At 40.7% G+C, this 22,206-nt stretch overlaps 1 protein-coding gene across 12 annotated transcripts in view; it reads left to right on the forward strand.

Moving 5' to 3' along the window:
• LOC143892628 (U-box domain-containing protein 45-like) overlaps positions 1 to 22,206 on the forward strand; it is a 32,816-nt gene that overhangs the window by 5,035 nt on the left and 5,575 nt on the right. The window contains exon 2 of one of the 12 annotated variants that reach the window (XM_077397368.1): positions 17,350 to 17,480. The exons of 9 other annotated variants lie outside the window; for them this stretch is intronic. In XM_077397368.1, coding sequence (XP_077253483.1) covers positions 17,350 to 17,480 — 131 coding nt within the window. Of the gene's footprint in view, positions 1 to 17; positions 3,322 to 17,349; positions 17,481 to 22,206 lie in introns of those variants that run through there. 2 more of the 12 variants (XM_077397373.1, XM_077397374.1) reach the window with 2 other exon arrangements.

The following is a 22,206-nucleotide window of genomic DNA, read 5'->3' on the forward strand; positions in this document are numbered from 1 at the left end:
TATTAATTTATCATTTCAGAAATTTTGGCCGAAATTTGGAAAAATATTAATTTTATTTTAAATTTTGAATTTCTTGAAATTTTGGCCGAAATTTCAAACTGTACATGCACCTTCAAGGCTCTACTGTGAGAATTTCATATAAAGATAATTTTTATTTATTTATTGTAGGCAAAAGTTTTTTGTAATAGCGTGCATTAACCAACATTCCATTATGCCTAAATGTCCAGGCAAAAACTGGAGGTTAGAATTTAAATTGATGTGTTTAAAAGATGCATTCTTGATGCTGTGCTGAACTCAGGATGACTGCTGTTATTCATTCAAGTTGGTCTCAAATATTTAAGTGTACTAACTCAAAGGGAGAAGTAGAAAGTAAACACAAAGAAACTACTCATCAAAAAAAAAAAAAAAAACAAAGAAACTAGGAGTAAATAGAGGACTGTGTTTTGCCAACTTGTATTTTGTAAACCATATATACACATCAAAGCTACTCAAAGCCTAAAAACCAAGACTATCTAAGGCACTAGAGTGAGCAAGACCTTTGAGGTTTGAGTCAAAATACATAACCTAGCCTCTGATATCCTGATATTTGTATAGGCCCATGATAATGTGTCTGGATAATATGACGACGTATCCGATACTTCATTATTACTTTTGTTGTCTAGTTAACTATCATGCTTCAAATATATGGCACTCTTGCCAATTACTAGCAAACTTATTCTTTGTTAGGGAAATTTAAATTCTGATGATTTAACAAATTTGTTTTGTGTACATGACAACAACCGGATGTCTCAATCACAAGTTATCTCATAAATGAAAGAACCGGTCATCTTTTCTTAAATGCCCATTTATTGACTATTAATCAAACAGTAGGGCATCTCAAAGGTGAGGCCTGCTATAAATGAACAACTCAAATCTTGCCAAAATTGTATTAGTTGGCACGTGGTTGGGCCTATTGCTCAATGGTTTAGGATTTTTTTCTCAACCTTGAGATTGCAGGTTCAATCCCAGCTTACCAACCAAAACAAAATATGTGTTGGCCCAACACAAGCGTCTCATATGTGTATCTCATTGTATCGTTCCACTTCAATCCAGAGTTGCTCTATATCAACATCTTTTGCTGGATTTAACCCGCCTTAATCATGGTTTTAAATTTTCACCAACACCGATACATAAAGACCAAAATGTTTCTGTTTCCCTTTCAACCGAAACCAATATCTAAACTGAATAGCATACTGAAATCAGAATCGTAAGTGTATTACCGGTATACTGTCTCAGTATGTGTTACATGTTTTTCTTGTATGTTACATGTTTATATTTATAGGAATTACATGTGAAATGTAATATATGTATTATGCGTATATATTTATATGAATTACATGTGAAATTTGGTATGGACTGAATTATCAGACATGTACGACAACACATGTCACTAGGGGGATGTTGTTCCACCATTATGGATAATTGTCTTGCTTATGTGATGGTTTCTAAGTGTGTATTTCTGCTTATTCTAGCATTTCATTAAGTTTTTTTTTTAGCTGCATTTTATGAAGTTTCATCTTAAAATTCTATCATATGCATGTGTCCATATGTTTTTGTGATTTTACTGTATTTCCACCAAATTTTCCGACCAAAACCGAAACGTTTCCATTTCCTGACGACCGAAACCGGAATTTAAAACCTTTATCTTAATGAAAACGATCTCAACCATTGAACTAGTTGTATTTCCAATGAAAGAAGCAAAATCCACCACAAGTCCACTCACTCTATCCCGAATCAGTCCACCAGACCTCATTGCTTTGGGATTTTCTTTCAACATCCCATCGAAGTTTAATTCATGGAAGCCTATCCCAGATGATATCCACAAGCCAAGTTACGTGTAAGTTACTGTAGATACCCCATTTTGACCGAACCCCTTTTTGCACTTGATTTGATTAAAACCCAAGTAAATCTATGATCTGGTGACCCAAATTCGTCCCTAGGGTAGGTTAGAGACTCATTTAGGTACCTCTAAAATTTCAGAAAAATCCGTCGCAGTTTGCCTAGCGAACAAGCAAGGTAGGTAGCTTAGTGGAAAATAGTGTAGCAGAAGGAGGGTAGTTTATCCAGTCTGAGGGCTGTCTTGTAAGAATAATTTGTTGTCTAAATAGCAGCAGGAAGGTGTCCCTGGACATTTAAAGGGGCACGAATTTATTTTCTAATTTTCCATTACACCATTTTTTTTATGAACCACCCCATTCAAAACTAAACCAAGTTAAAATATATCTAATGGGGGTGTCTTTTAAACTTAAGGGGCCCGAAATATTTGCCCGAGTATCTATAAATAGACATTAGCTTGCAAGAGAATGGGGAACTCATTTTTCAGATCTCGTTTTTTTTAGAAAACCCTAGCAGAGCGAAATCCCCAAATCCTCGAAGTTGAAACCCTAAATTCTCATCTTCTCCGACCAAATCTCATCATCTCCGGTCATTTTCCGGTCATTCTCCGTTCTGTTTTCCTGCCGTTTACTTTCTCTGGTTAGATCAATCGTTGATTAACACATTCTCTGTGTTTCTTTACTCCTTGAACCATAAAAAATCAAAGCCCTAACCCTAGCTTGCTTATCTTTCTTCTCCAATCAAGATCCGCTTAACCTCTAGTAGATTTTCCGGCGAGTTTCAATTAAAGATCTGAACGGTCTTTAATTTGTTCTAAATGGCTGCTCATTTCTTTGTTAGCTATTGGATCTGTTGATTTTCTTGTTTTTCATAACATTTCAAACCGTAGCAGAGCTTTTCAAAAGAGATTAAGAAAGAGATAATACTAAACCCTAGTTTTTCCTCTTCCGATCATCTTCTTCGGCAAGCTTGCCTGAGTTCCGATCGAAATTCCGGTTTATTTCCAGATCTGTGGATAAGAAAAAGGAAAAGATCTGTTTGTATTGAAGGTGTGAGGAAATAGAGCAGAAGAAGTGAGATTGAAGCTAAAAAGGAAATCGATCAGCTGTCTTCTCCGGCAATCCGATCGGATCTCGGCCATTCTCTGGCAATAATTCCAAATCTGACCAAGATTTTCTGATTGTCACCTCTTTATTCAATAAGATCCAAAGAACTTGCTAATTTCTGCTCAGATCTGATTATTTTCAACCTTTTTCATAACTTTTGATGTGCTAATTCGGTGTCGCTCATGAGAAGTTAGATCGAAGTAATTTCTATCGTCCAAAAAGAAGAAGATCTGTAGAGTAGAGAAAAATTTGAAGAGAAGAAGGTCGAATAAATAGTTTGATTGATTCATAGGGGTGTTCAGCTTCCTCAATTCCCCAGTTCATCTCGTCTCTGATTCAGGTGAGTAATTACTTTGTTTTGAATGCTATATTATGCTTAGAATGCTTGGATAGCTTGTATTGTTTCTTACTAATTGAGAGATTTACTCAATTTCATATGGTTGAATAGCTTATTTCTTTTGCATGTTTTAATAACCTGTTTATTATTATTATTATTTTTTTCTTGTGGATGTGTGGAACCAGATCCGGGACGGGCGTGAGGGGACGGGCCCCCGCGCGAGTCTCTAGATCATCCACGTGAAGGAGAGCCCCACCAAGGAACCCTCGAAAGAGTGCCCCTCACAGCATGAGCGGCGATGTAAAGTGAGATACCTCTCGATTCGGGGACTAGCCCGGATTCGAGACGCACCTCGAACAAAGAAAGAGTCGCCATCCAAGGAAGTGGGCCCTGGATCCCATGCTGTGCTCTGTTGCAACGGATAACCAGAGATATAAAATAGGGTTCGTGCCTGATGACGAATGGGGAAGGGATTAGGCGCCCCCAATTCGCCCAAGTGCTAGCACCTGGTCTCTCATGCCATTTATTATTAATTTTGAAGAGTTTTGGGAGAAAATCATGCGAAATGGGAACGGATATCCCCGAGATAACGTCTAGCTAATCATGCATGTCTCAGAGATGAATAAGAAGCACACACAAAAGAAATGAAAGATATGTCGCCTAAGAATAGCTAGGTTATGAGTGCCATGCCTAATTGGTGTCTAAGTTCTGGTGGACAAGCACATGCATGCTACAGCTAAAGGTATAGGATCTGTACATGAAAATAAGAAAACACAGCAAAATACGCAACACACGACTCAACAAGACAAATCCTAAAATTCTAATGCAGGACTTGACTCGGACCAGGATGGCCATCCATCCTAGCTGCACTACGTATCCCGGCCTCGGGAAGAATCAGAGCCAACGTAGTTCGGTGTCCTATGCTAAACTACAATGCCTAAACCTCTAGGACCGCTATCCTAGACTCGATCAACTAGACTCGACTAGTTTTTAAAGCTTTTTGTGCGATTGCTTAAATTCAAGTGGATTGTGATTTTTACGACTCTCTATATGTCCTAACTAATGCAGGTTGTTTAGCCTTAAGCTAATGCAGGTGGGCCCTACATCCTATGTGTATCTAGGCTGTGCAACATAAAGAAAACCATGGGCTGACTATATGCTTCCTAGTCTAGCCATCGGTTCGACTAAGTGTCTGACCGATCGACTCGAGGCCTCCTAACTCTAGGGACACTCACACGACAGGACACACCACATCAATACAAATCAAGACCGACTCCTAACTCTAAAACACCCTAAATATCTAGGACAGACTCCTAACTCTAGGGGAAGATCTTTTTGAAAAGGTTTTGAAGTTTTTTGTATTTTTGGGAGGTTTTGAAGTTATGAAAAATTGTGAAAGTTGTGAGAAATATTTACAAAAATGGTGACTGAAAATGGTGAAAGGGTGTAAAAATGGTGTCTAAAAATGGTGACTGAACTCAGGGTGCCAGCAGCACGCCTGAGCTGCCTACGTACCCCTCAGCTAGGGATCAAGTCATCCGTAGTTCGGACCGAATTCCTAACTACTCTGCACATGACTCAAGATTTTTTGAGATTTTTGATTTTTAAAATGTTTTTGGATTTTGAATTGTTTTTGAGATGTTTTTGAATTTTCAAGTGTTTTTGGAATATTTTTGTTGTTTTCAAGTATTTTTGAAATGTTTTTATTGTTTTTTTGACACCAGAGAATAAAATCCTATCATCATAAGGGTAGGGAGACTTCTGGAATCCCGCAAAGGTTGGACATCATCCTATACTTTGCGGGGGAACGAACAGGAAAATAACTCGGCAAGGGTTGGACAGCATCCTATACCTTGCAGGAGTGGGTAAAGATCACGACTTGATGAGAGGATGGACAGAATCCTAACCCCTATGATGATAGGAAAAACTCCTGGACTGACTGAAGGACTGACTCCTGTGCTGAAGACTGTTATAATTACTATTTATAATTACTATACAAGATTACTATTCAAAAATACTATTCATAATTACTATTTATAGGTACTATTCAAAACTACTATTCATAATTACTATTTATAAGTACTATTCAAAACTACTATTCATAATTACTATTTATAAGTACTATTCAAAACTACTATTCATAGTAGGACTCGTTGATGTGGGACCCGCTGTTGTGGGACCCGCTGTTGTGGGACCCGCTGTGGGACCCGCTGATGTGGGACCCGCTGTGGGACCCGCGGATGTGGGACCCGCGGATGTGGGACCCGCTGTGGGACCCGCTGTGGGACCCGCGGATGTGGGACCCGCGGATGTGGGACCCGCTGTGGGACCCGCTGAGACCCGCCGCTGTGGGACCCACTGATGTGGGACCCGTGTAGTGCGAAGAATGAATAATTATAAAATAAAATAAAAAAATGAACTTACGCCAGCTATGGGAGGAACAAGAGATCCAGGAAGGTGTTGACAGAGTCGTGCTTGTGTGGGGCCCGCTGATGTGGGACCCTCTGATGTAGGACCCGCTGATGTGGGATCCGCTGGAGGTGGGGTGGACGAGATGTGGATGCCGGTGGAGCTCCAGTGGTTGGTTGGGAGGATGCCGGAGAAGGTGGTGGTGATCGGTGGATGGTCGGTCGAAGATGGGTTTGGCCTCGCCGGATTCCGGCTGGATTGCCGGAGGAGAAGACTCTCTCTCTCTCTCTCTCTCTACAGATCTCTCTTCTCTCTCTCTCTCTCCCCTCTGCAGATCTCTCTCTCTCTCTCTCTCTCCTCTTTCTCTTTTTTTTTTTTTTTTTTTTTTCTCTTCCCTCTGGTTTTTCTTTTTTTCCTCTCTGGTTCCCTCCCCTGGATTTTTCTCTCCTCTGGTCTTTTCTCTCTGCGAGAGAGAAGAAGACTGGGGAGGCTCTCATGACTCATCATGAGAGAGGATGATGGGTTTTTTTTGTCCCCCTCTTGTCCCCCCCCATTTCCCATTTTTTTGCAAAATAATAAATAAAAAAAAATAAAAAATAATTTTCAAATGGCATTGGATGCCATGCGAAAACCAAAACCACTCATTACGCCCACTTTAAAAACGAAGAAAATGATGACCGTCCTTATTCTCTCTTTGACCACATAAGCGGGTCCCAACACAGCGGGCCCCACACAAGCGGGCCCCACGCAAGCGGGTCCCACATCAGCGGGCCCCACATCAGCAGGTCCCACACAAACGGGCCCCACAAAAGCGGGCCCCACAAAAGCGGGTCCCACACAGGCGGGTCCCACACAAACGGGTCCCACACAAGCGGGCCCCACATTCTCTTTTGCTCGGATTAATTTCATTCATTTTCCGTCTGACCTCGGGATTTTATTCGAATATGCGGGTTTAGGGCCTTGTCAAAATGGGGTGTCTACAGATGCCCCTCTTTGGCAGAGTGTGCTTGTCGCGCGAATGTCAAAGCTGAACAGACAACACATTTTGACTGGCCCAAAATTTATTTTACAAAGATTGAACTCGTGGAGGGAACAGATGTCTCAGGGGTCTCACTCGAATTGGAGGGAAGGGATGCCTCAGGGGTTTCGAATGAAAAGGATTTTGATTATTGGCTTGATGCTCTCAAAGATGCTCTCAGAGAGACTTTCGTTTTTAAAATTTCACATTCAACATGACTTAATATTAATTTGGTGAAATGCTGGACACATAACTCAGCATTCAAAACATATTGGTGAGATAGCCTCCCACCAGAGAAATAACTCGAGTAACACATCGGTCACACTCGAGTAACACATCGGTCACACAGGTATTCCTGACTCCGCACTTGGGTGACGGCACACTGTGGAACGACGGACCATGACTTGACAACAAAATAACTAGAGAGAGTTGTTGTCCAGCTTTTCACCAAATTAGACAAGGAAGAACAACAGTTGAATGAAAATTTTGATCAGGGGTCCATGGTAATAAGCCATGAAGAGCCTTGCAGAAAACGAGGGTCCACGGTGGTGAACCGTGAAGAGCCAAGCAAACGGGAATCGAGGGTCCATGGTAGTAAGCCACGAAGAGCCTCGCGGAACGAAATTTATTTATATTTTTTTATTTTTAGGAAACTAGAAATCGAGGGTCCACGGCAACAAACCGCGAAGAGCCAAGCCATAATCCGGGGTCCGTGGTAATAAGCCACGAAGAACCTTGCAAGAAAGATATTGAGTGATTAATGGATTAGAAAAACTGAGAATCAAGGGTTCATAGCCATAAGCTATGAAGAGCCAAGAAGTAATCGAGGGTCCACGGTGACCAGCCGTGAAGAGCCACGCAATGAATCTATGGTCCATGGCAAGAAACCATGAAGAGCCCAGCAGAAAGGAATTTAGGGTCCACGGCAATACTCCGTGAAGAGCCAAACATTGAATTTGGGGTCCATGACAATAAGCCATGAAGAGCCCAACATGCAGAAACAAATGATATGTAAAAGATATGAATGGAATGACTATGAATAGTGGGTCCATGATATTTCTGGAAGGACATATCACGAAGAGCCAATCGGGGAGCATGGGTCCATAGTATACCTGAATGGTAGACCATGAAGAGCCAAGAAGTAATCGAGGGTCCACGGCAACAAACCGTGAAGAGCCACGCAATGAATCTAAGGTCCATGGTAAGAAACCATGAAGAGCCCAGCAGAAAGGAATCAAGGGTCCACGGCAATACTCCGTGAAGAGCCAAACATTGAATTTGGGGTCCATGACAATAAGCCATGAAGAGCCCAACATGCAGAAACAAATGACATGTAAAAGATATGAATGGAATGACTATGAATAGTGGGTCCATGATATTTCTGGAAGGACATATCACGAAGAGCCAATCGGGGAGCATGGGTCCATAGTATACCTGAATGGTAGACCATGAAGAGCCAAGAAGTAATCGAGGGTCCACGGCAACAAACCGTGAAGAGCCACGCAATGAATCTAAGGTCCATGGCAAGAAACCATGAAGAGCCCAGCAGAAAGGAATCAAGGGTCCACGGCAATACTCCGTGAAGAGCCAAACATTGAATTTGGGGTCCATGACAATAAGCCATGAAGAGCCCAACATGCAGAAACAAATGACATGTAAAAGATATGAATGGAATGACTATGAATAGTGGGTCCATGATATTTCTGGAAGGACATATCACGAAGAGCCAATCGGGGAGCATGGGTCCGTAGTATACCTGAATGGTAGACCATGAAGAGCCAAGAAGTAATCGAGGGTCCACGGCAACAAACCGTGAAGAGCCACGCAATGAATCTAAGGTCCATGGCAATAAGCCACGAAGAGCCTAGAATGAAATTTGGGGTCCATGACAATAAGCCACGAAGAGCCCAACAAGAATAACAAGTAATGGAGATGAATGAAATGAGCATGGAGAGCGGGTCCATGATATATCCTAAAGGACAGATCACGAAGAGCCATTCAGGGAGCAAGGGTCCATGATGTGCCTGCCTGACAAACCACGAAGAGCCTTGGAAGGACAGTGATATTGCTGAGAATTGATTGATTTCGAATGATGATTTTTTTTTTTTAGACTGATTGCCTCTTGCCGAGGAAATTGGGAGTATGAGTTCCTTGCTGAGAATTGGACTCAGATAACTTGCAGGGATTTGGATATTGACCATTTCTTCTGAGAGAACTGAATTCTGCTGGAGATTGAAGGCTGCGCGAGCAAATTCTAGACTCCGCTTGGGAAACTGATTTTCTTAGAGAATTGACTCTTCTGAAGAGAGGACTCAACTGAGGAGTTTAGAGGTTAGGCTTGAGATGTGCTTGTACCCCTCTTATCCTTACTTGCTTGAGACATTGTTACTGATTGCCTTTGTGCGCTTGACATCTTTTATGACGCAAGTCATAAAAGATGCCCCTAGTATATTGTGTTTCCATGACAGGAGTTTTAAGAAGGCAAGACAATGATGGTTGAAGAAAAGATGTTTCGTTTCATGAAGGCTTGAGGATGCAAAGTTTTTTTTTTTTTTTTTTTTTTTTGTATGGAGAGAATAGGACAATAACCATGATGGCTGAGTCTGAAAATCTCTTCTTTCGCATGGCTCACTTTTGGAGGCTTAAGGTCTCGGGTAGGTTTGAACAAGATGTCTCCCGCCCCTTCTGATACCTAAACCAGGATTTACTCTGAATTTTCTTCGCATTTTGGAGGACACACTCCCATTCTTCCAGCACCTGACAGTTTGGACTTTGCAAGGAAAGGGAACACAAATATGAAGGAGGAACAGATTTCCAAGGACTCAATCAAAGAAGACTCTTATTGCTCGAAGGACTCGACTCGCTTTCGACTTCGCTCTTGGATCTGATGTGTCATTTTTTAAGGGTATGGCTTAGTCACTCTTAGAGTATTTCGAAGACCGTGTCAAGAGGCACTACTCTCCTTTTTCGGTGTTTAGGTCATGGTTATTATCCCTTTTGGATTGCTCGGTTTCAATGCCCCAGTTTAGAGGAATGTTAAAGTAAGCTTGCTGGCACTACTTGGACCCCGAGATTTTACGCTGGTTGAAGGCTGTTTCTCCATCTCAATGATTCGCTTTTTTGTTGGAAGTCATTGCCATTGATCAGATTGCCTTTTCAGGTTTTCAATCTGACGGACCGCTTGCCCTAACTTTTGCCTGGTTCGCCCTTTCGGGTTTTCAATCCAGCGGGCCTGCTACCCTAACTTTTGCCTAAGCCGACTTTTCAGTTGTCAACTTAGCGGGTGAATGACCCTAAATTTTGCCTAGACCGCCCTCTCGGGTTTTCAGCCTAGCGGGTCTTCAGACTCCATCGTTTTTTTTTTTTTTGACTTTGAACCTCTGCTTGTTCATCAGAAGGACCTTCTAGGCGGGATTGGGTTCAAAAGGGTTGGATATTTCCTTTGGATTTCAAAGTTTCAACCGAACCTGGATTGGTCAGGTTGCCTAAGTACCCCAAAAATGGAGGATCAGGTCCGCGTAGTTTGCTGGGGTTTGGCACAGAATGATTTGGTTTTTAGCTCAAAGGTTGAAAGGGAATAATTTGACTTTTATTCCAAAGGTGGACCGAACCTGGATGGATCAGGTTGCCTACGTACCCTGTAGAAAGGGATCAGGTCAGACGTAGTTCGGGTCGAAATGCCCCTGGTTTGCGGGTGTTTGAAAAGAATGTTTGATTTTGTTGAGGCTCGAAGGTGTTCGCAAAAGGATTTTTTTTGAACTTGGGATTTTTGGCGTTTAAGGCTCAGGCGTCCAAGGATGGCCTTCTGATGTTTTGGCATACAAGCTTCTTGAATGGCTAAGGTTCAATGGCTTTGAACTTTTTTTTTTTTTTAGGAGTCTGGCGGCATTTCCTGGCAAGACTTCATCTGCACTGTGCAAGCTAGACTGATTGAATTCCCACTTTGTCTTTGAGATCTTGCACTGATATTTGGGATTCTACGACTCTGGGTCTTCTCTGAATGCTGAAGATTTTGAAATTTTCAATCTACTTATCGACTCCGCTTCCTGCGATTCTGATGCTCTTGAGGAGTTGACGCGGGGCATGCTCCCTTCTCCTTTCTTCTCTGGATTCTATCTTATTTTTCTTTGTTCATTCTGATTTTTATTTTTTTGCTTGGATGTGGGGAATGCCCCTACGCCTGGAATGCTTTAACTTGAAATTCCATCGCAATGTATAGCCCAAGTATTCTTTTTGGGGTTCATGCTCTATGCTCATGACTTTGTTGTCCGAAAGTCTTCTCTCAATTTTTCATTCACTGCATTTGATGTTTGGTATTCTTCATTTGAATTTTTTTGCTTTTTTTGACCTGTCTGAAGCCGAGGGTGACTCACATTGAACGATGCCAAGGCACGCTTCTGGTTTATCCTCATAGGACCAAGCAACACTTCTTTGAACCCTCTAAATAGGTTTATCGATTCTTTGCGCTCTTCGGGAGATTTTGCCAATCCTTATTTCCCGAGTTTCAGATTTGGATACCACTATCCACGGTATCGATTTCATCTTCGAGTGGCTTTGCTCGACGCTCTTCCCCTCGTTTGATCAGCTTTCAAATCTCGAGGAGAATTTCATCGGCATCCTCGTCTGAGGAGGGTGTCTTAATTTGTTTATTAACATTAGATCCAAGAGTGAACATATACAAGAATAATGACGACACTGGAATCAAATGTTCGTTGCATTGAATGTTTGAAGTACATACATTGATTTTTGACGCGCCACGATAGGCTCTCCATCAAATTCAACAAAAGATTGAACATTGGTTCACAATGAGAGAGACCAATAAACACAACGTACGTAGAATTGATATTGACATGGTTAGGCTTACCAACTTTGACAGGAGGGTTGGTATACACTCTTCCAAACAAATTTCAAAGATGAGACACTTCATCGGAGGCAACGGATTGGCGCTGAAAGTTCAAGGACAACGTGCCTTCATTGATAATGATTGGAGAGAGCAATCCTGGAGTTAGAATCTCAGAAGAGAGGGCCTCTTTGGTTTCTGTTGATCCAGCTCAAATTGTCCTTTAGCACCTGACAATGGCAAGGCTTTCTCTGGTATAATGTTTTCAAGGAGTTCAAGCTCTGACATTTTTCTTTTCCCTTCCTAATCATTTTTAGCCCAGAGGTGGTACAGGTAAAGGTGGCGAGATCCATGAAGGGTTGAATGGGTGAAATGGTTCCCCTGGTGGGTGAAAGAGGTGCAACACGGTTTGGTGTAGGGTTCTTGGAAGCATTTGAGTTCAAGAAGAATGAGGGGATCCCTGTCTATCAGGTAGCGGGCTAGACCAAGCGCGTTTAGAGATGAAAGCTCTTTTGGGGTTGATGGTAGACGAGTGACTAAGACTCCTGTCATGGACACCATAAACACTAGGCTCAATGAGAATTAATCGCATGACAATGTAATGTGCAAGTTGAAGCAAAAGGTAGCACAAACACATCATTCTCCTTGGATAAAAATCCGACAGCATAACAACTGTACATGAAGAGGTGGTACGACTAGTACATGGTTTGTCAACAAGCCAAAAAGGATGATGACCACACTCAAGGTATTTGGAAAAAATTCGGCAGCATAACGGCTATACCAGGAGAGACTCAGCAACTAAACATGAAGAGTATGCCGTCATGGTCAAGATAAAGCAGGGCTCTCAGCAAGAACACACACTCCGGTAATGATGATGGCAAGATAGACTCATAATCGACATGCGGAGTGATCTGATCAGGATCGATCAAATGATCAGGCTCACGGAAAACAGATCATGACTAAAAGAGCCAAGAATCTTATGATAATCCACAGAATGGATAGATGGGGAAAAATTGATTAGATTAGAAGGAAACCTAACTAAGAAGCAAGCCCTAATCTAATAATAAATATATACATATATATACATATATATATATATACATCCTAACCAGGGGCACCAACCCTAGTCTAATCTAGCGGAGTCAAGGAGGTCTCGACTCGTGACAGACTGATGAGTGTACTAGGACCGCGCTGTAGCCACGCAAGGTGAGCTACCCTAGTCTACAAATTGGACAAGGCTCCTAACTCTAGGCTTCACATGTGTAAGTAACACATGTTCGTCCTCATATGAATGCAATATAGATGTATATAAACACGGGTACTTCCTAGTTGGTTTTCACTAAGCCAGTAGGTATATACATAATATATAAAACAAAGTAGGGCTCCGAACTCAATCTATCAGGTACTATGCGTATAAAACATACTTAATATGTATAACTCAAGTGCACCGAGTGTTATACATAGTATGCTTCATTGCTCATCGGCTGCTGTAAACACAAGTGCACCGAGTGTTTACGGCTGCAGCGCTGGCGCATAGCTTGGAAATAGATTCAACAGCACCATCAGGGTGTAATAACATCCCAGTCGGGCACGCATTGAATCTATCCCGTGGAGCCAATAATAATAAAAAAAACAATGAAAATCAATGAAAGAAAATAAAAAAATATGACAATGCCTACTGTGCAGTGTGTGAATCCCTTGTTTTAATTACGCACCTAGTTGGTGCCCCTGGATTCTAACGATAAAGTTCCCATTTAGCTTGATTTTGACCCAAATTTCTTCAAAATTAATTAAAATGGCATTTTTACAGAGTTAGGCAATATTTCAAAATATTCCCCAGCAGAGTCGCCAGCCTGTGGAACCAGATCCGGGACGGGCGTGAGGGGACGGGCCCCCGCGCGAGTCTCTAGATCATCCACGTGAAGGAGAGCCCCACCAAGGAACCCTCGAAAGAGTGCCCCTCACAGCATGAGCGGCGATGTAAAGTGAGATACCTCTCGATTCGGGGACTAGCCCGGATTCGAGACGCACCTCGAACAAAGAAAGAGTCGCCATCCAAGGAAGTGGGCCCTGGATCCCATGCTGTGCTCTGTTGCAACGGATAACCAGAGATATAAAATAGGGTTCGTGCCTGATGACGAATGGGGAAGGGATTAGGCGCCCCCAATTCGCCCAAGTGCTAGCACCTGGTCTCTCATGCCATTTATTATTAATTTTGAAGAGTTTTGGGAGAAAATCATGCGAAATGGGAACGGATATCCCCGAGATAACGTCTAGCTAATCATGCATGTCTCAGAGATGAATAAGAAGCACACACAAAAGAAATGAAAGATATGTCGCCTAAGAATAGCTAGGTTATGAGTGCCATGCCTAATTGGTGTCTAAGTTCTGGTGGACAAGCACATGCATGCTACAGCTAAAGGTATAGGATCTGTACATGAAAATAAGAAAACACAGCAAAATACGCAACACACGACTCAACAAGACAAATCCTAAAATTCTAATGCAGGACTTGACTCGGACCAGGATGGCCATCCATCCTAGCTGCACTACGTATCCCGGCCTCGGGAAGAATCAGAGCCAACGTAGTTCGGTGTCCTATGCTAAACTACAATGCCTAAACCTCTAGGACCGCTATCCTAGACTCGATCAACTAGACTCGACTAGTTTTTAAAGCTTTTTGTGCGATTGCTTAAATTCAAGTGGATTGTGATTTTTACGACTCTCTATATGTCCTAACTAATGCAGGTTGTTTAGCCTTAAGCTAATGCAGGTGGGCCCTACATCCTATGTGTATCTAGGCTGTGCAACATAAAGAAAACCATGGGCTGACTATATGCTTCCTAGTCTAGCCATCGGTTCGACTAAGTGTCTGACCGATCGACTCGAGGCCTCCTAACTCTAGGGACACTCACACGACAGGACACACCACATCAATACAAATCAAGACCGACTCCTAACTCTAAAACACCCTAAATATCTAGGACAGACTCCTAACTCTAGGGGAAGATCTTTTTGAAAAGGTTTTGAAGTTTTTTGTATTTTTGGGAGGTTTTGAAGTTATGAAAAATTGTGAAAGTTGTGAGAAATATTTACAAAAATGGTGACTGAAAATGGTGAAAGGGTGTAAAAATGGTGTCTAAAAATGGTGACTGAACTCAGGGTGCCAGCAGCACGCCTGAGCTGCCTACGTACCCCTCAGCTAGGGATCAAGTCATCCGTAGTTCGGACCGAATTCCTAACTACTCTGCACATGACTCAAGATTTTTTGAGATTTTTGATTTTTAAAATGTTTTTGGATTTTGAATTGTTTTTGAGATGTTTTTGAATTTTCAAGTGTTTTTGGAATATTTTTGTTGTTTTCAAGTATTTTTGAAATGTTTTTATTGTTTTTTTGACACCAGAGAATAAAATCCTATCATCATAAGGGTAGGGAGACTTCTGGAATCCCGCAAAGGTTGGACATCATCCTATACTTTGCGGGGGAACGAACAGGAAAATAACTCGGCAAGGGTTGGACAGCATCCTATACCTTGCAGGAGTGGGTAAAGATCACGACTTGATGAGAGGATGGACAGAATCCTAACCCCTATGATGATAGGAAAAACTCCTGGACTGACTGAAGGACTGACTCCTGTGCTGAAGACTGTTATAATTACTATTTATAATTACTATACAAGATTACTATTCAAAAATACTATTCATAATTACTATTTATAGGTACTATTCAAAACTACTATTCATAATTACTATTTATAAGTACTATTCAAAACTACTATTCATAATTACTATTTATAAGTACTATTCAAAACTACTATTCATAGTAGGACTCGTTGATGTGGGACCCGCTGTTGTGGGACCCGCTGTTGTGGGACCCGCTGTGGGACCCGCTGATGTGGGACCCGCTGTGGGACCCGCGGATGTGGGACCCGCGGATGTGGGACCCGCTGTGGGACCCGCTGTGGGACCCGCGGATGTGGGACCCGCGGATGTGGGACCCGCTGTGGGACCCGCTGAGACCCGCCGCTGTGGGACCCACTGATGTGGGACCCGTGTAGTGCGAAGAATGAATAATTATAAAATAAAATAAAAAAATGAACTTACGCCAGCTATGGGAGGAACAAGAGATCCAGGAAGGTGTTGACAGAGTCGTGCTTGTGTGGGGCCCGCTGATGTGGGACCCTCTGATGTAGGACCCGCTGATGTGGGATCCGCTGGAGGTGGGGTGGAGGAGATGTGGATGCCGGTGGAGCTCCAGTGGTTGGTTGGGAGGATGCCGGAGAAGGTGGTGGTGATCGGTGGATGGTCGGTCGAAGATGGGTTTGGCCTCGCCGGATTCCGGCTGGATTGCCGGAGGAGAAGACTCTCTCTCTCTCTCTCTCTCTACAGATCTCTCTTCTCTCTCTCTCTCTCCCCTCTGCAGATCTCTCTCTCTCTCTCTCTCTCCTCTTTCTCTTTTTTTTTTTTTTTTTTTTTTCTCTTCCCTCTGGTTTTTCTTTTTTTCCTCTCTGGTTCCCTCCCCTGGATTTTTCTCTCCTCTGGTCTTTTCTCTCTGCGAGAGAGAAGAAGACTGGGGAGGCTCTCATGACTCATCATGAGAGAGGATGATGGGTTTTTTTTGTCCCCCTCTTGTCCCCCCCCATTTCCCATTTTTTTGCAAAATAATAAATAAAAAAAAATAAAAAATAATTTTCAAATGGCATTGGATGCCATGCGAAAACCAAAACCACTCATTACGCCCACTTTAAAAACGAAGAAAATGATGACCGTCCTTATTCTCTCTTTGACCACATAAGCGGGTCCCAACACAGCGGGCCCCACACAAGCGGGCCCCACGCAAGCGGGTCCCACATCAGCGGGCCCCACATCAGCAGGTCCCACACAAACGGGCCCCACAAAAGCGGGCCCCACAAAAGCGGGTCCCACACAGGCGGGTCCCACACAAACGGGTCCCACACAAGCGGGCCCCACATTCTCTTTTGCTCGGATTAATTTCATTCATTTTCCGTCTGACCTCGGGATTTTATTCGAATATGCGGGTTTAGGGCCTTGTCAAAATGGGGTGTCTACAGGATGACGATAGTGCATGCATCATATTTATAATAGTATATCATCTCGGTTCCATTTCTTGCCTCATTTATTACATTCTAGTTTAAAACAGAAAGTCCAGTTCATGTTCTGTATGTTGTCGAATCAGCTCATCACTTGTAGTTAAAATCCATGTTTTGTGTCATAGAATCAATAGCTGAACATATTTTTTTTTAATTTAATTTCCCTTACCTGACCTGCTATGACCATGATTAAGGTATTCATGAAAGTCATTACTAGATCATGTATATTTCATTCTCATCAAGATTCATGAAATCTAATTTATGTACATTTGAATTACCCTCAGCCCGATGTAGAAAGCAATTATTTATCATGCACCTTCACAGCTCAATATAATTGTGATGGAGGATCACCTTTGTCAGGGTATATGGGAGCTTAATCTATTTAAAGAATTTTCATGTACAATGCAAATTATACTTATCTATAATTTTGTCTCCTAATATATATATATATATATATATATATATATATATATATATATATATATATATATATATTGATATGGGCTTTATCGAGGCCTCATTTTGTACAGCCCTCACCTTTTAATATGTTCAGCCCCTGTTTGTATTAGCCTTTGTATGAGCCCCTGTTTGTATTAGCCATTTTGTCAGCCCCAGTTTTGGCTCAATTTTGTCCTAATTCCCCCCTGTTTCAGCACAAATTCAGCCCTGTTGTTGCCCAGTTTCGCACACAGATTCATCCATGTTGCTGCCCTCTGTGTTTAAAAGCATATATTTGACATCATGTGGGTTTCTACACTCCAGTCTTGGTTCGTTTTTATTGGAAGTATATAACTACTACCTTTGTATATTTCTATGCTTTCCAGTTATAGTTCATTTTGTTTGAGGGTATATGGTTTCTGATTTTGTAGACTTTAAACGCTTTCTAGTCGTGATTTATGTTTGAGGTTATAAAATTATAGTTTTTATAGGTTTCTATATGTCTCAATCATAATTCATATATGTTTAGAAGTACATAGCACTGTCCTTGTAGAATATTACGCTTTTTGGTTATAATTTGTGCTTGTGTAGAGGAATACTCATATTAGTAGAACAATGACAGGGAATATATTCAAAGTTCTGTTTTGATTACAATTTTGTCCAAATAATTTGGTGTCACATATGTGTTGAGATAAATGGGAAGCTTGGTAAAACAGTAGGCATAGCACTCCTTTAGTGACAGAATGGTGTGATTTAATTTTGATAGTTATTTTTAAAAATCATTTGTTCTATGGTTATGAGATCCAATCACCATATTGAATTGTCAATTTATGATTTCATTTGTTTTGATCTCATGGTTATTTGGACTAGCCATTTATCTCCACATGTGCAACCCTACACTCTTTTGATAATGGCGGTTCTTTACACATTGATATTAGCAGCCCTTATGCCATATCATAGCAGTCCTTCCCTAGTTGTTGAGATATAGTGAAGCCCTGTGTAGCAGCCCTGTATAGCAATCCTTCCTTAGTTGTTGATATATAATGAAGTACATAGCCGCTGTTCTACAGGTGTATGCCCTATACAATTGTGATTTTTGTCTGGATAAAAATGCCTAGCTGCTGTTCTATAGGTGTATATACTATCAGTTGGGATCTTTGTTGGATTAAAACTATATAGCTGCTGTCCTACAAGTCATAACATTTTTTTTTATAGTGACAGCCCACTCACTCATTTGATAAATGCAATTTTCACCCTCTCTTATGGCTTTAATATGTAGCCCCTAACCAGTTTTGATATGTACAGCCTTCATAATTTGTTGATAAGGACAGCCCCCATATATATATTTTTTTATACGAAAAGCCCATACTCTTTCGATAATGGCTGCCCTCTTGCCTAAAAGTTGGTTGTAATATGCTTTTCTATGAAATTTCTTAGCATGTCTTGCATATAGTATTTGGTCTTGGGTGGAATTATATTTTTGGGCTGAAATACTCAAAGGTTCAGGTGTGTCAATGCCCAGATGTAAGACTTAGAAAATGGGATTACCTATAAAGGGAACTAAGTAGTTTAGTTTATTTGTTAGAGCAGGGTAGATACTTAAATCTGTTTGTTTTACAATGGAGTGTTTTTTATTTGAAAATTTGTACTTCTAAATAGAGACATATGGATTGAAATATGAGAATAAAAGAGTCACAAAGAATACTTTAGTTTGAAACATCTCCTGGTTTGGTGTAGAATTTTAAGGTTTCTGTTCGTTTTTTTTTTTTTAGAGAAAATTATCCTTGGCATACTACCTGTTAGGTGGAATGAGTATATCTTTGTAAAAAAATCTGGTTCTTACCCTAGGTATTTACAAGTTTGATAACGTACTTGGAAAGATATTTGTTTATCATGACTTTAAGTTAATGAAGCCCATTTTATCAATTAATTTTCAGTGGAACTGTTGTAGCTTATTTATTGAGCCTTCATTTTGTTTTGTCCATTAAAAGAATCAGTTGAAACCTTGATCAAATGTTAATTCAATATCGTCATGGCTGTGGTTTGTGTACTTGAATAATATATTTCGTGTAATGGTTGCATGGGTCAACAGATTTCAAATCTTTTTGGTGTTAGATAATCCATGGGTTATTACCTGAACAAGGTCATACTTAATATTTTTTTGTAATAATCTCAGTTTGATTCCCTATTCATTTTTAATCACTATTTCACTTAGATCCATAAATGATTTCTTTCTTCTCAAAATATTGATATTTTTTACCACCATGTCCCGATAATGAGACCAGCTCATCTCCATACCATCTATTCATTAGATGCTAAAGGACTGTTGTAGTTCTTAGCAAATTGAGTCTTGGTTAATGCAAAAACATGGTGATGTGTTCATACCAGGCATCCAAATATGTGCTCTTTTTTATGTTCCTTTTTAGGGTCGTGATAAAATTTATACTAATTTTCCTTGAATCATATACGTTTTTTTATATTTGTTGAATTAAAGAAAATCACATGATAATAGGTATATTGAAGTTCTGTACTGTTTTGCTTATATAAGTTATGTCATTTTATTAAGATAATAAAGTAGTAATGCAAGGATATGCCGTCATGAGTGTATTTCAATTTGTTTAGCCTTAGTGTGATTAGATTATAAATGTTATTAATAATCATGGCTCTCTTTTGATAGATTTTGTGTAGAATGTTCAAAATATATTGGTAATACTTTGGTTCTTCATTGCATTTTTTTATATATACAAATATGTGTAGTTCTCTTAATGATATATCTCTATAACTTGTGCTGTTCACTTTGTAGATTTCTGTTCTTTGGCTTTGTCACAAAGCCACTATTCTATCACACAGTTGTATAAGCTGAACACATCTTTTTAAGTACCTTGATCATTTGAAAGCAGTTAGTACAAAACCAGAAACCAGCAGGTAAAATCTGAAATCAGATGGTAGAACTTGAAATCATGTAGCATAACATGAAGCTAGTTAACAAAACGAGTGTTAATTTCTTTTTTTTATTTGGTAGACTTTCCAAGTCTTTTAAATATCCCTTAGCTATCAATAACCTTATCATTGCAAGGGCGATGAAGGAGTCATCCCGAGCTCATCATTTAGGGGACTCGCCAAGTCCTTATAGGTCCCTTTTCTCTTTTCTTTAGAAGGCTTCTCTAGTCTTTTAGACACCCTTAGACATTTATTCTTCTCATTGCAAGGGCGATGAAGGCGCTAGCCCAAGCCCATCTTTGGAGGGACTTACTCGGTCGTGGTAGTACCCTCTTTCCTTTTATTCCCTCTTTCTTTAGATAGAAGTTTATCTTAGATTTTTAGGCACCCTTTGAACCTTTCCCCTTTCTCATCATTGAAAGGGCGATGAAGGCGTTAGCCCAAGCCCATCTTTAGAGAGACTTACCGAGTCGTGGTAGTATTCCCTTCTTTCTTCTTTTCTCTCTATAGACTTGCATAGTCTTTAGAAACCCTTAGAATTTGTCTTTTCATTGCAAAGGCGATGAAAGAGTCATCTAGAGCCCTCTTTTAGGAGACAAGCTGTGTCTCAGAAAAATCAAACCTCTTTTAGGAGACAAGCTGTGTCTCAAAAAAATCAAACCCCTTTTGGAGACAGGCTTTGTCTCATTGGCCCTACTTATCCTCTCTTTTAGGAGACTAGCTTAGTCTCACTAGCATCTTTATCCCCTTTTATAGAGCTTCTGGTTTTGAGTCTGTCCTTAGCTAGAGTTAGCTAGATAGTCAGCCTTTAGCATAGGAGTCTGTCCTTCAGTTTCAGGAGTCTGTCCTATCATCATAGGGGTTAGGGTTCTGTCCAACCTCTTATCAAATCATGTGATTTTTATCCACTCTTGCAAGGTATGTGATGCTGTCCAACCCTTGCAGAGCAGTGTTTCTGTCTTTTTCCCCCGCAAAGCATAGGATGTTGTCCAACCTTTGCGGGATATCAGGAGTCTGTCTTACCCTTATGATGATAGGATTCTGTCCTCTTGTGTCAAAAATTCAAAAACATCTAAAAACCAAAAATCTCAAAAATCTTGAGTCATTTAGGAGTAGTTAGGAATTTCTTTTCCGAACTACGTTGGCTTGATCCCTTTCAACAGGGTACGTAGTGCAACTTGGGATCTTTATCCCAAGTCCAGCCAAACCTTTAAAAATAAATATTTTAAACCTTCAAAAAAATACTAAAATTCTTCAAAACCTTTTCGAAAAGATCTTCCCCTAGAGTTAGGAGTCTGTCCTAGCTGTTTAGGGTGTTTAGAGTTAGGAGGCTGTCCTGATTTGTATTGATATGGTGTGTCATGTCGTGTGAGTGTCCCTAGAGTTAGGAGGTCTCGAGTCGATCGGTTAGATATTTAGTCGAACCGATGGCTAGACTAGGAAGCATATAGTCAGCCCATGGTTTTTATTAGGTTGCACAGCCTAGTTACACATAGGATGTAAAGCCCACTTGCATTAGTTTAAGGCTAATCAACTTGCATTAGTTAGGGCATATAGAGAGTCCTAAAAATTACAATTCACTTGAACTTAAGTAAATTGTGCAAAAAAACTTTAAAAATCAGTCGAGTCTAGTGGATCGAGTCTAGGATAGCGGTTCTAGATGGTTAGGCATAGTAGTTAGAATAGGTCATCGAACTACGTTGACTCCGATTCTTCCCGAGGCCGGGATACGTAGAGCAGCTGGGATGGACGGCCATCTTGGTCCGAGTCAAGTCCTGCATTAGAGTTTTAGGATTTGTTTTATCGAGTCATATATAGAATTGAATTATGTTGTGTGTTTTGTTGTGTTTTCTTACTTTCATGTACAGATCCTATACTTTTAGCTGTAGCGTGCATGTGTTTGTCCACCAAAACTTAGACACTCATTAGGAATGTCACTCATAATCTAGCTATGCTTAGGTGGCACACTTCTTCTATTTATCTTTTGTATGCTTATTATTTCTATTCTTAGGAAATGCATGCTTAGGTAGATGACTCCTAAGGATTGTTCCCATTTCATATGATTTTACCCAAAATTCTTTAGAATCTAATAATAAGTGACATAAGAGACCAAGTGCTTGCACTCGGACGAA

This window comes from Tasmannia lanceolata, unplaced genomic scaffold (assembly GCF_043159265.1).
Source record: "Tasmannia lanceolata isolate RefF3 unplaced genomic scaffold, GAP_Taslan_0.1 ptg000015l, whole genome shotgun sequence".
Classification (NCBI taxonomy): domain Eukaryota; kingdom Viridiplantae; phylum Streptophyta; class Magnoliopsida; order Canellales; family Winteraceae; genus Tasmannia; species Tasmannia lanceolata.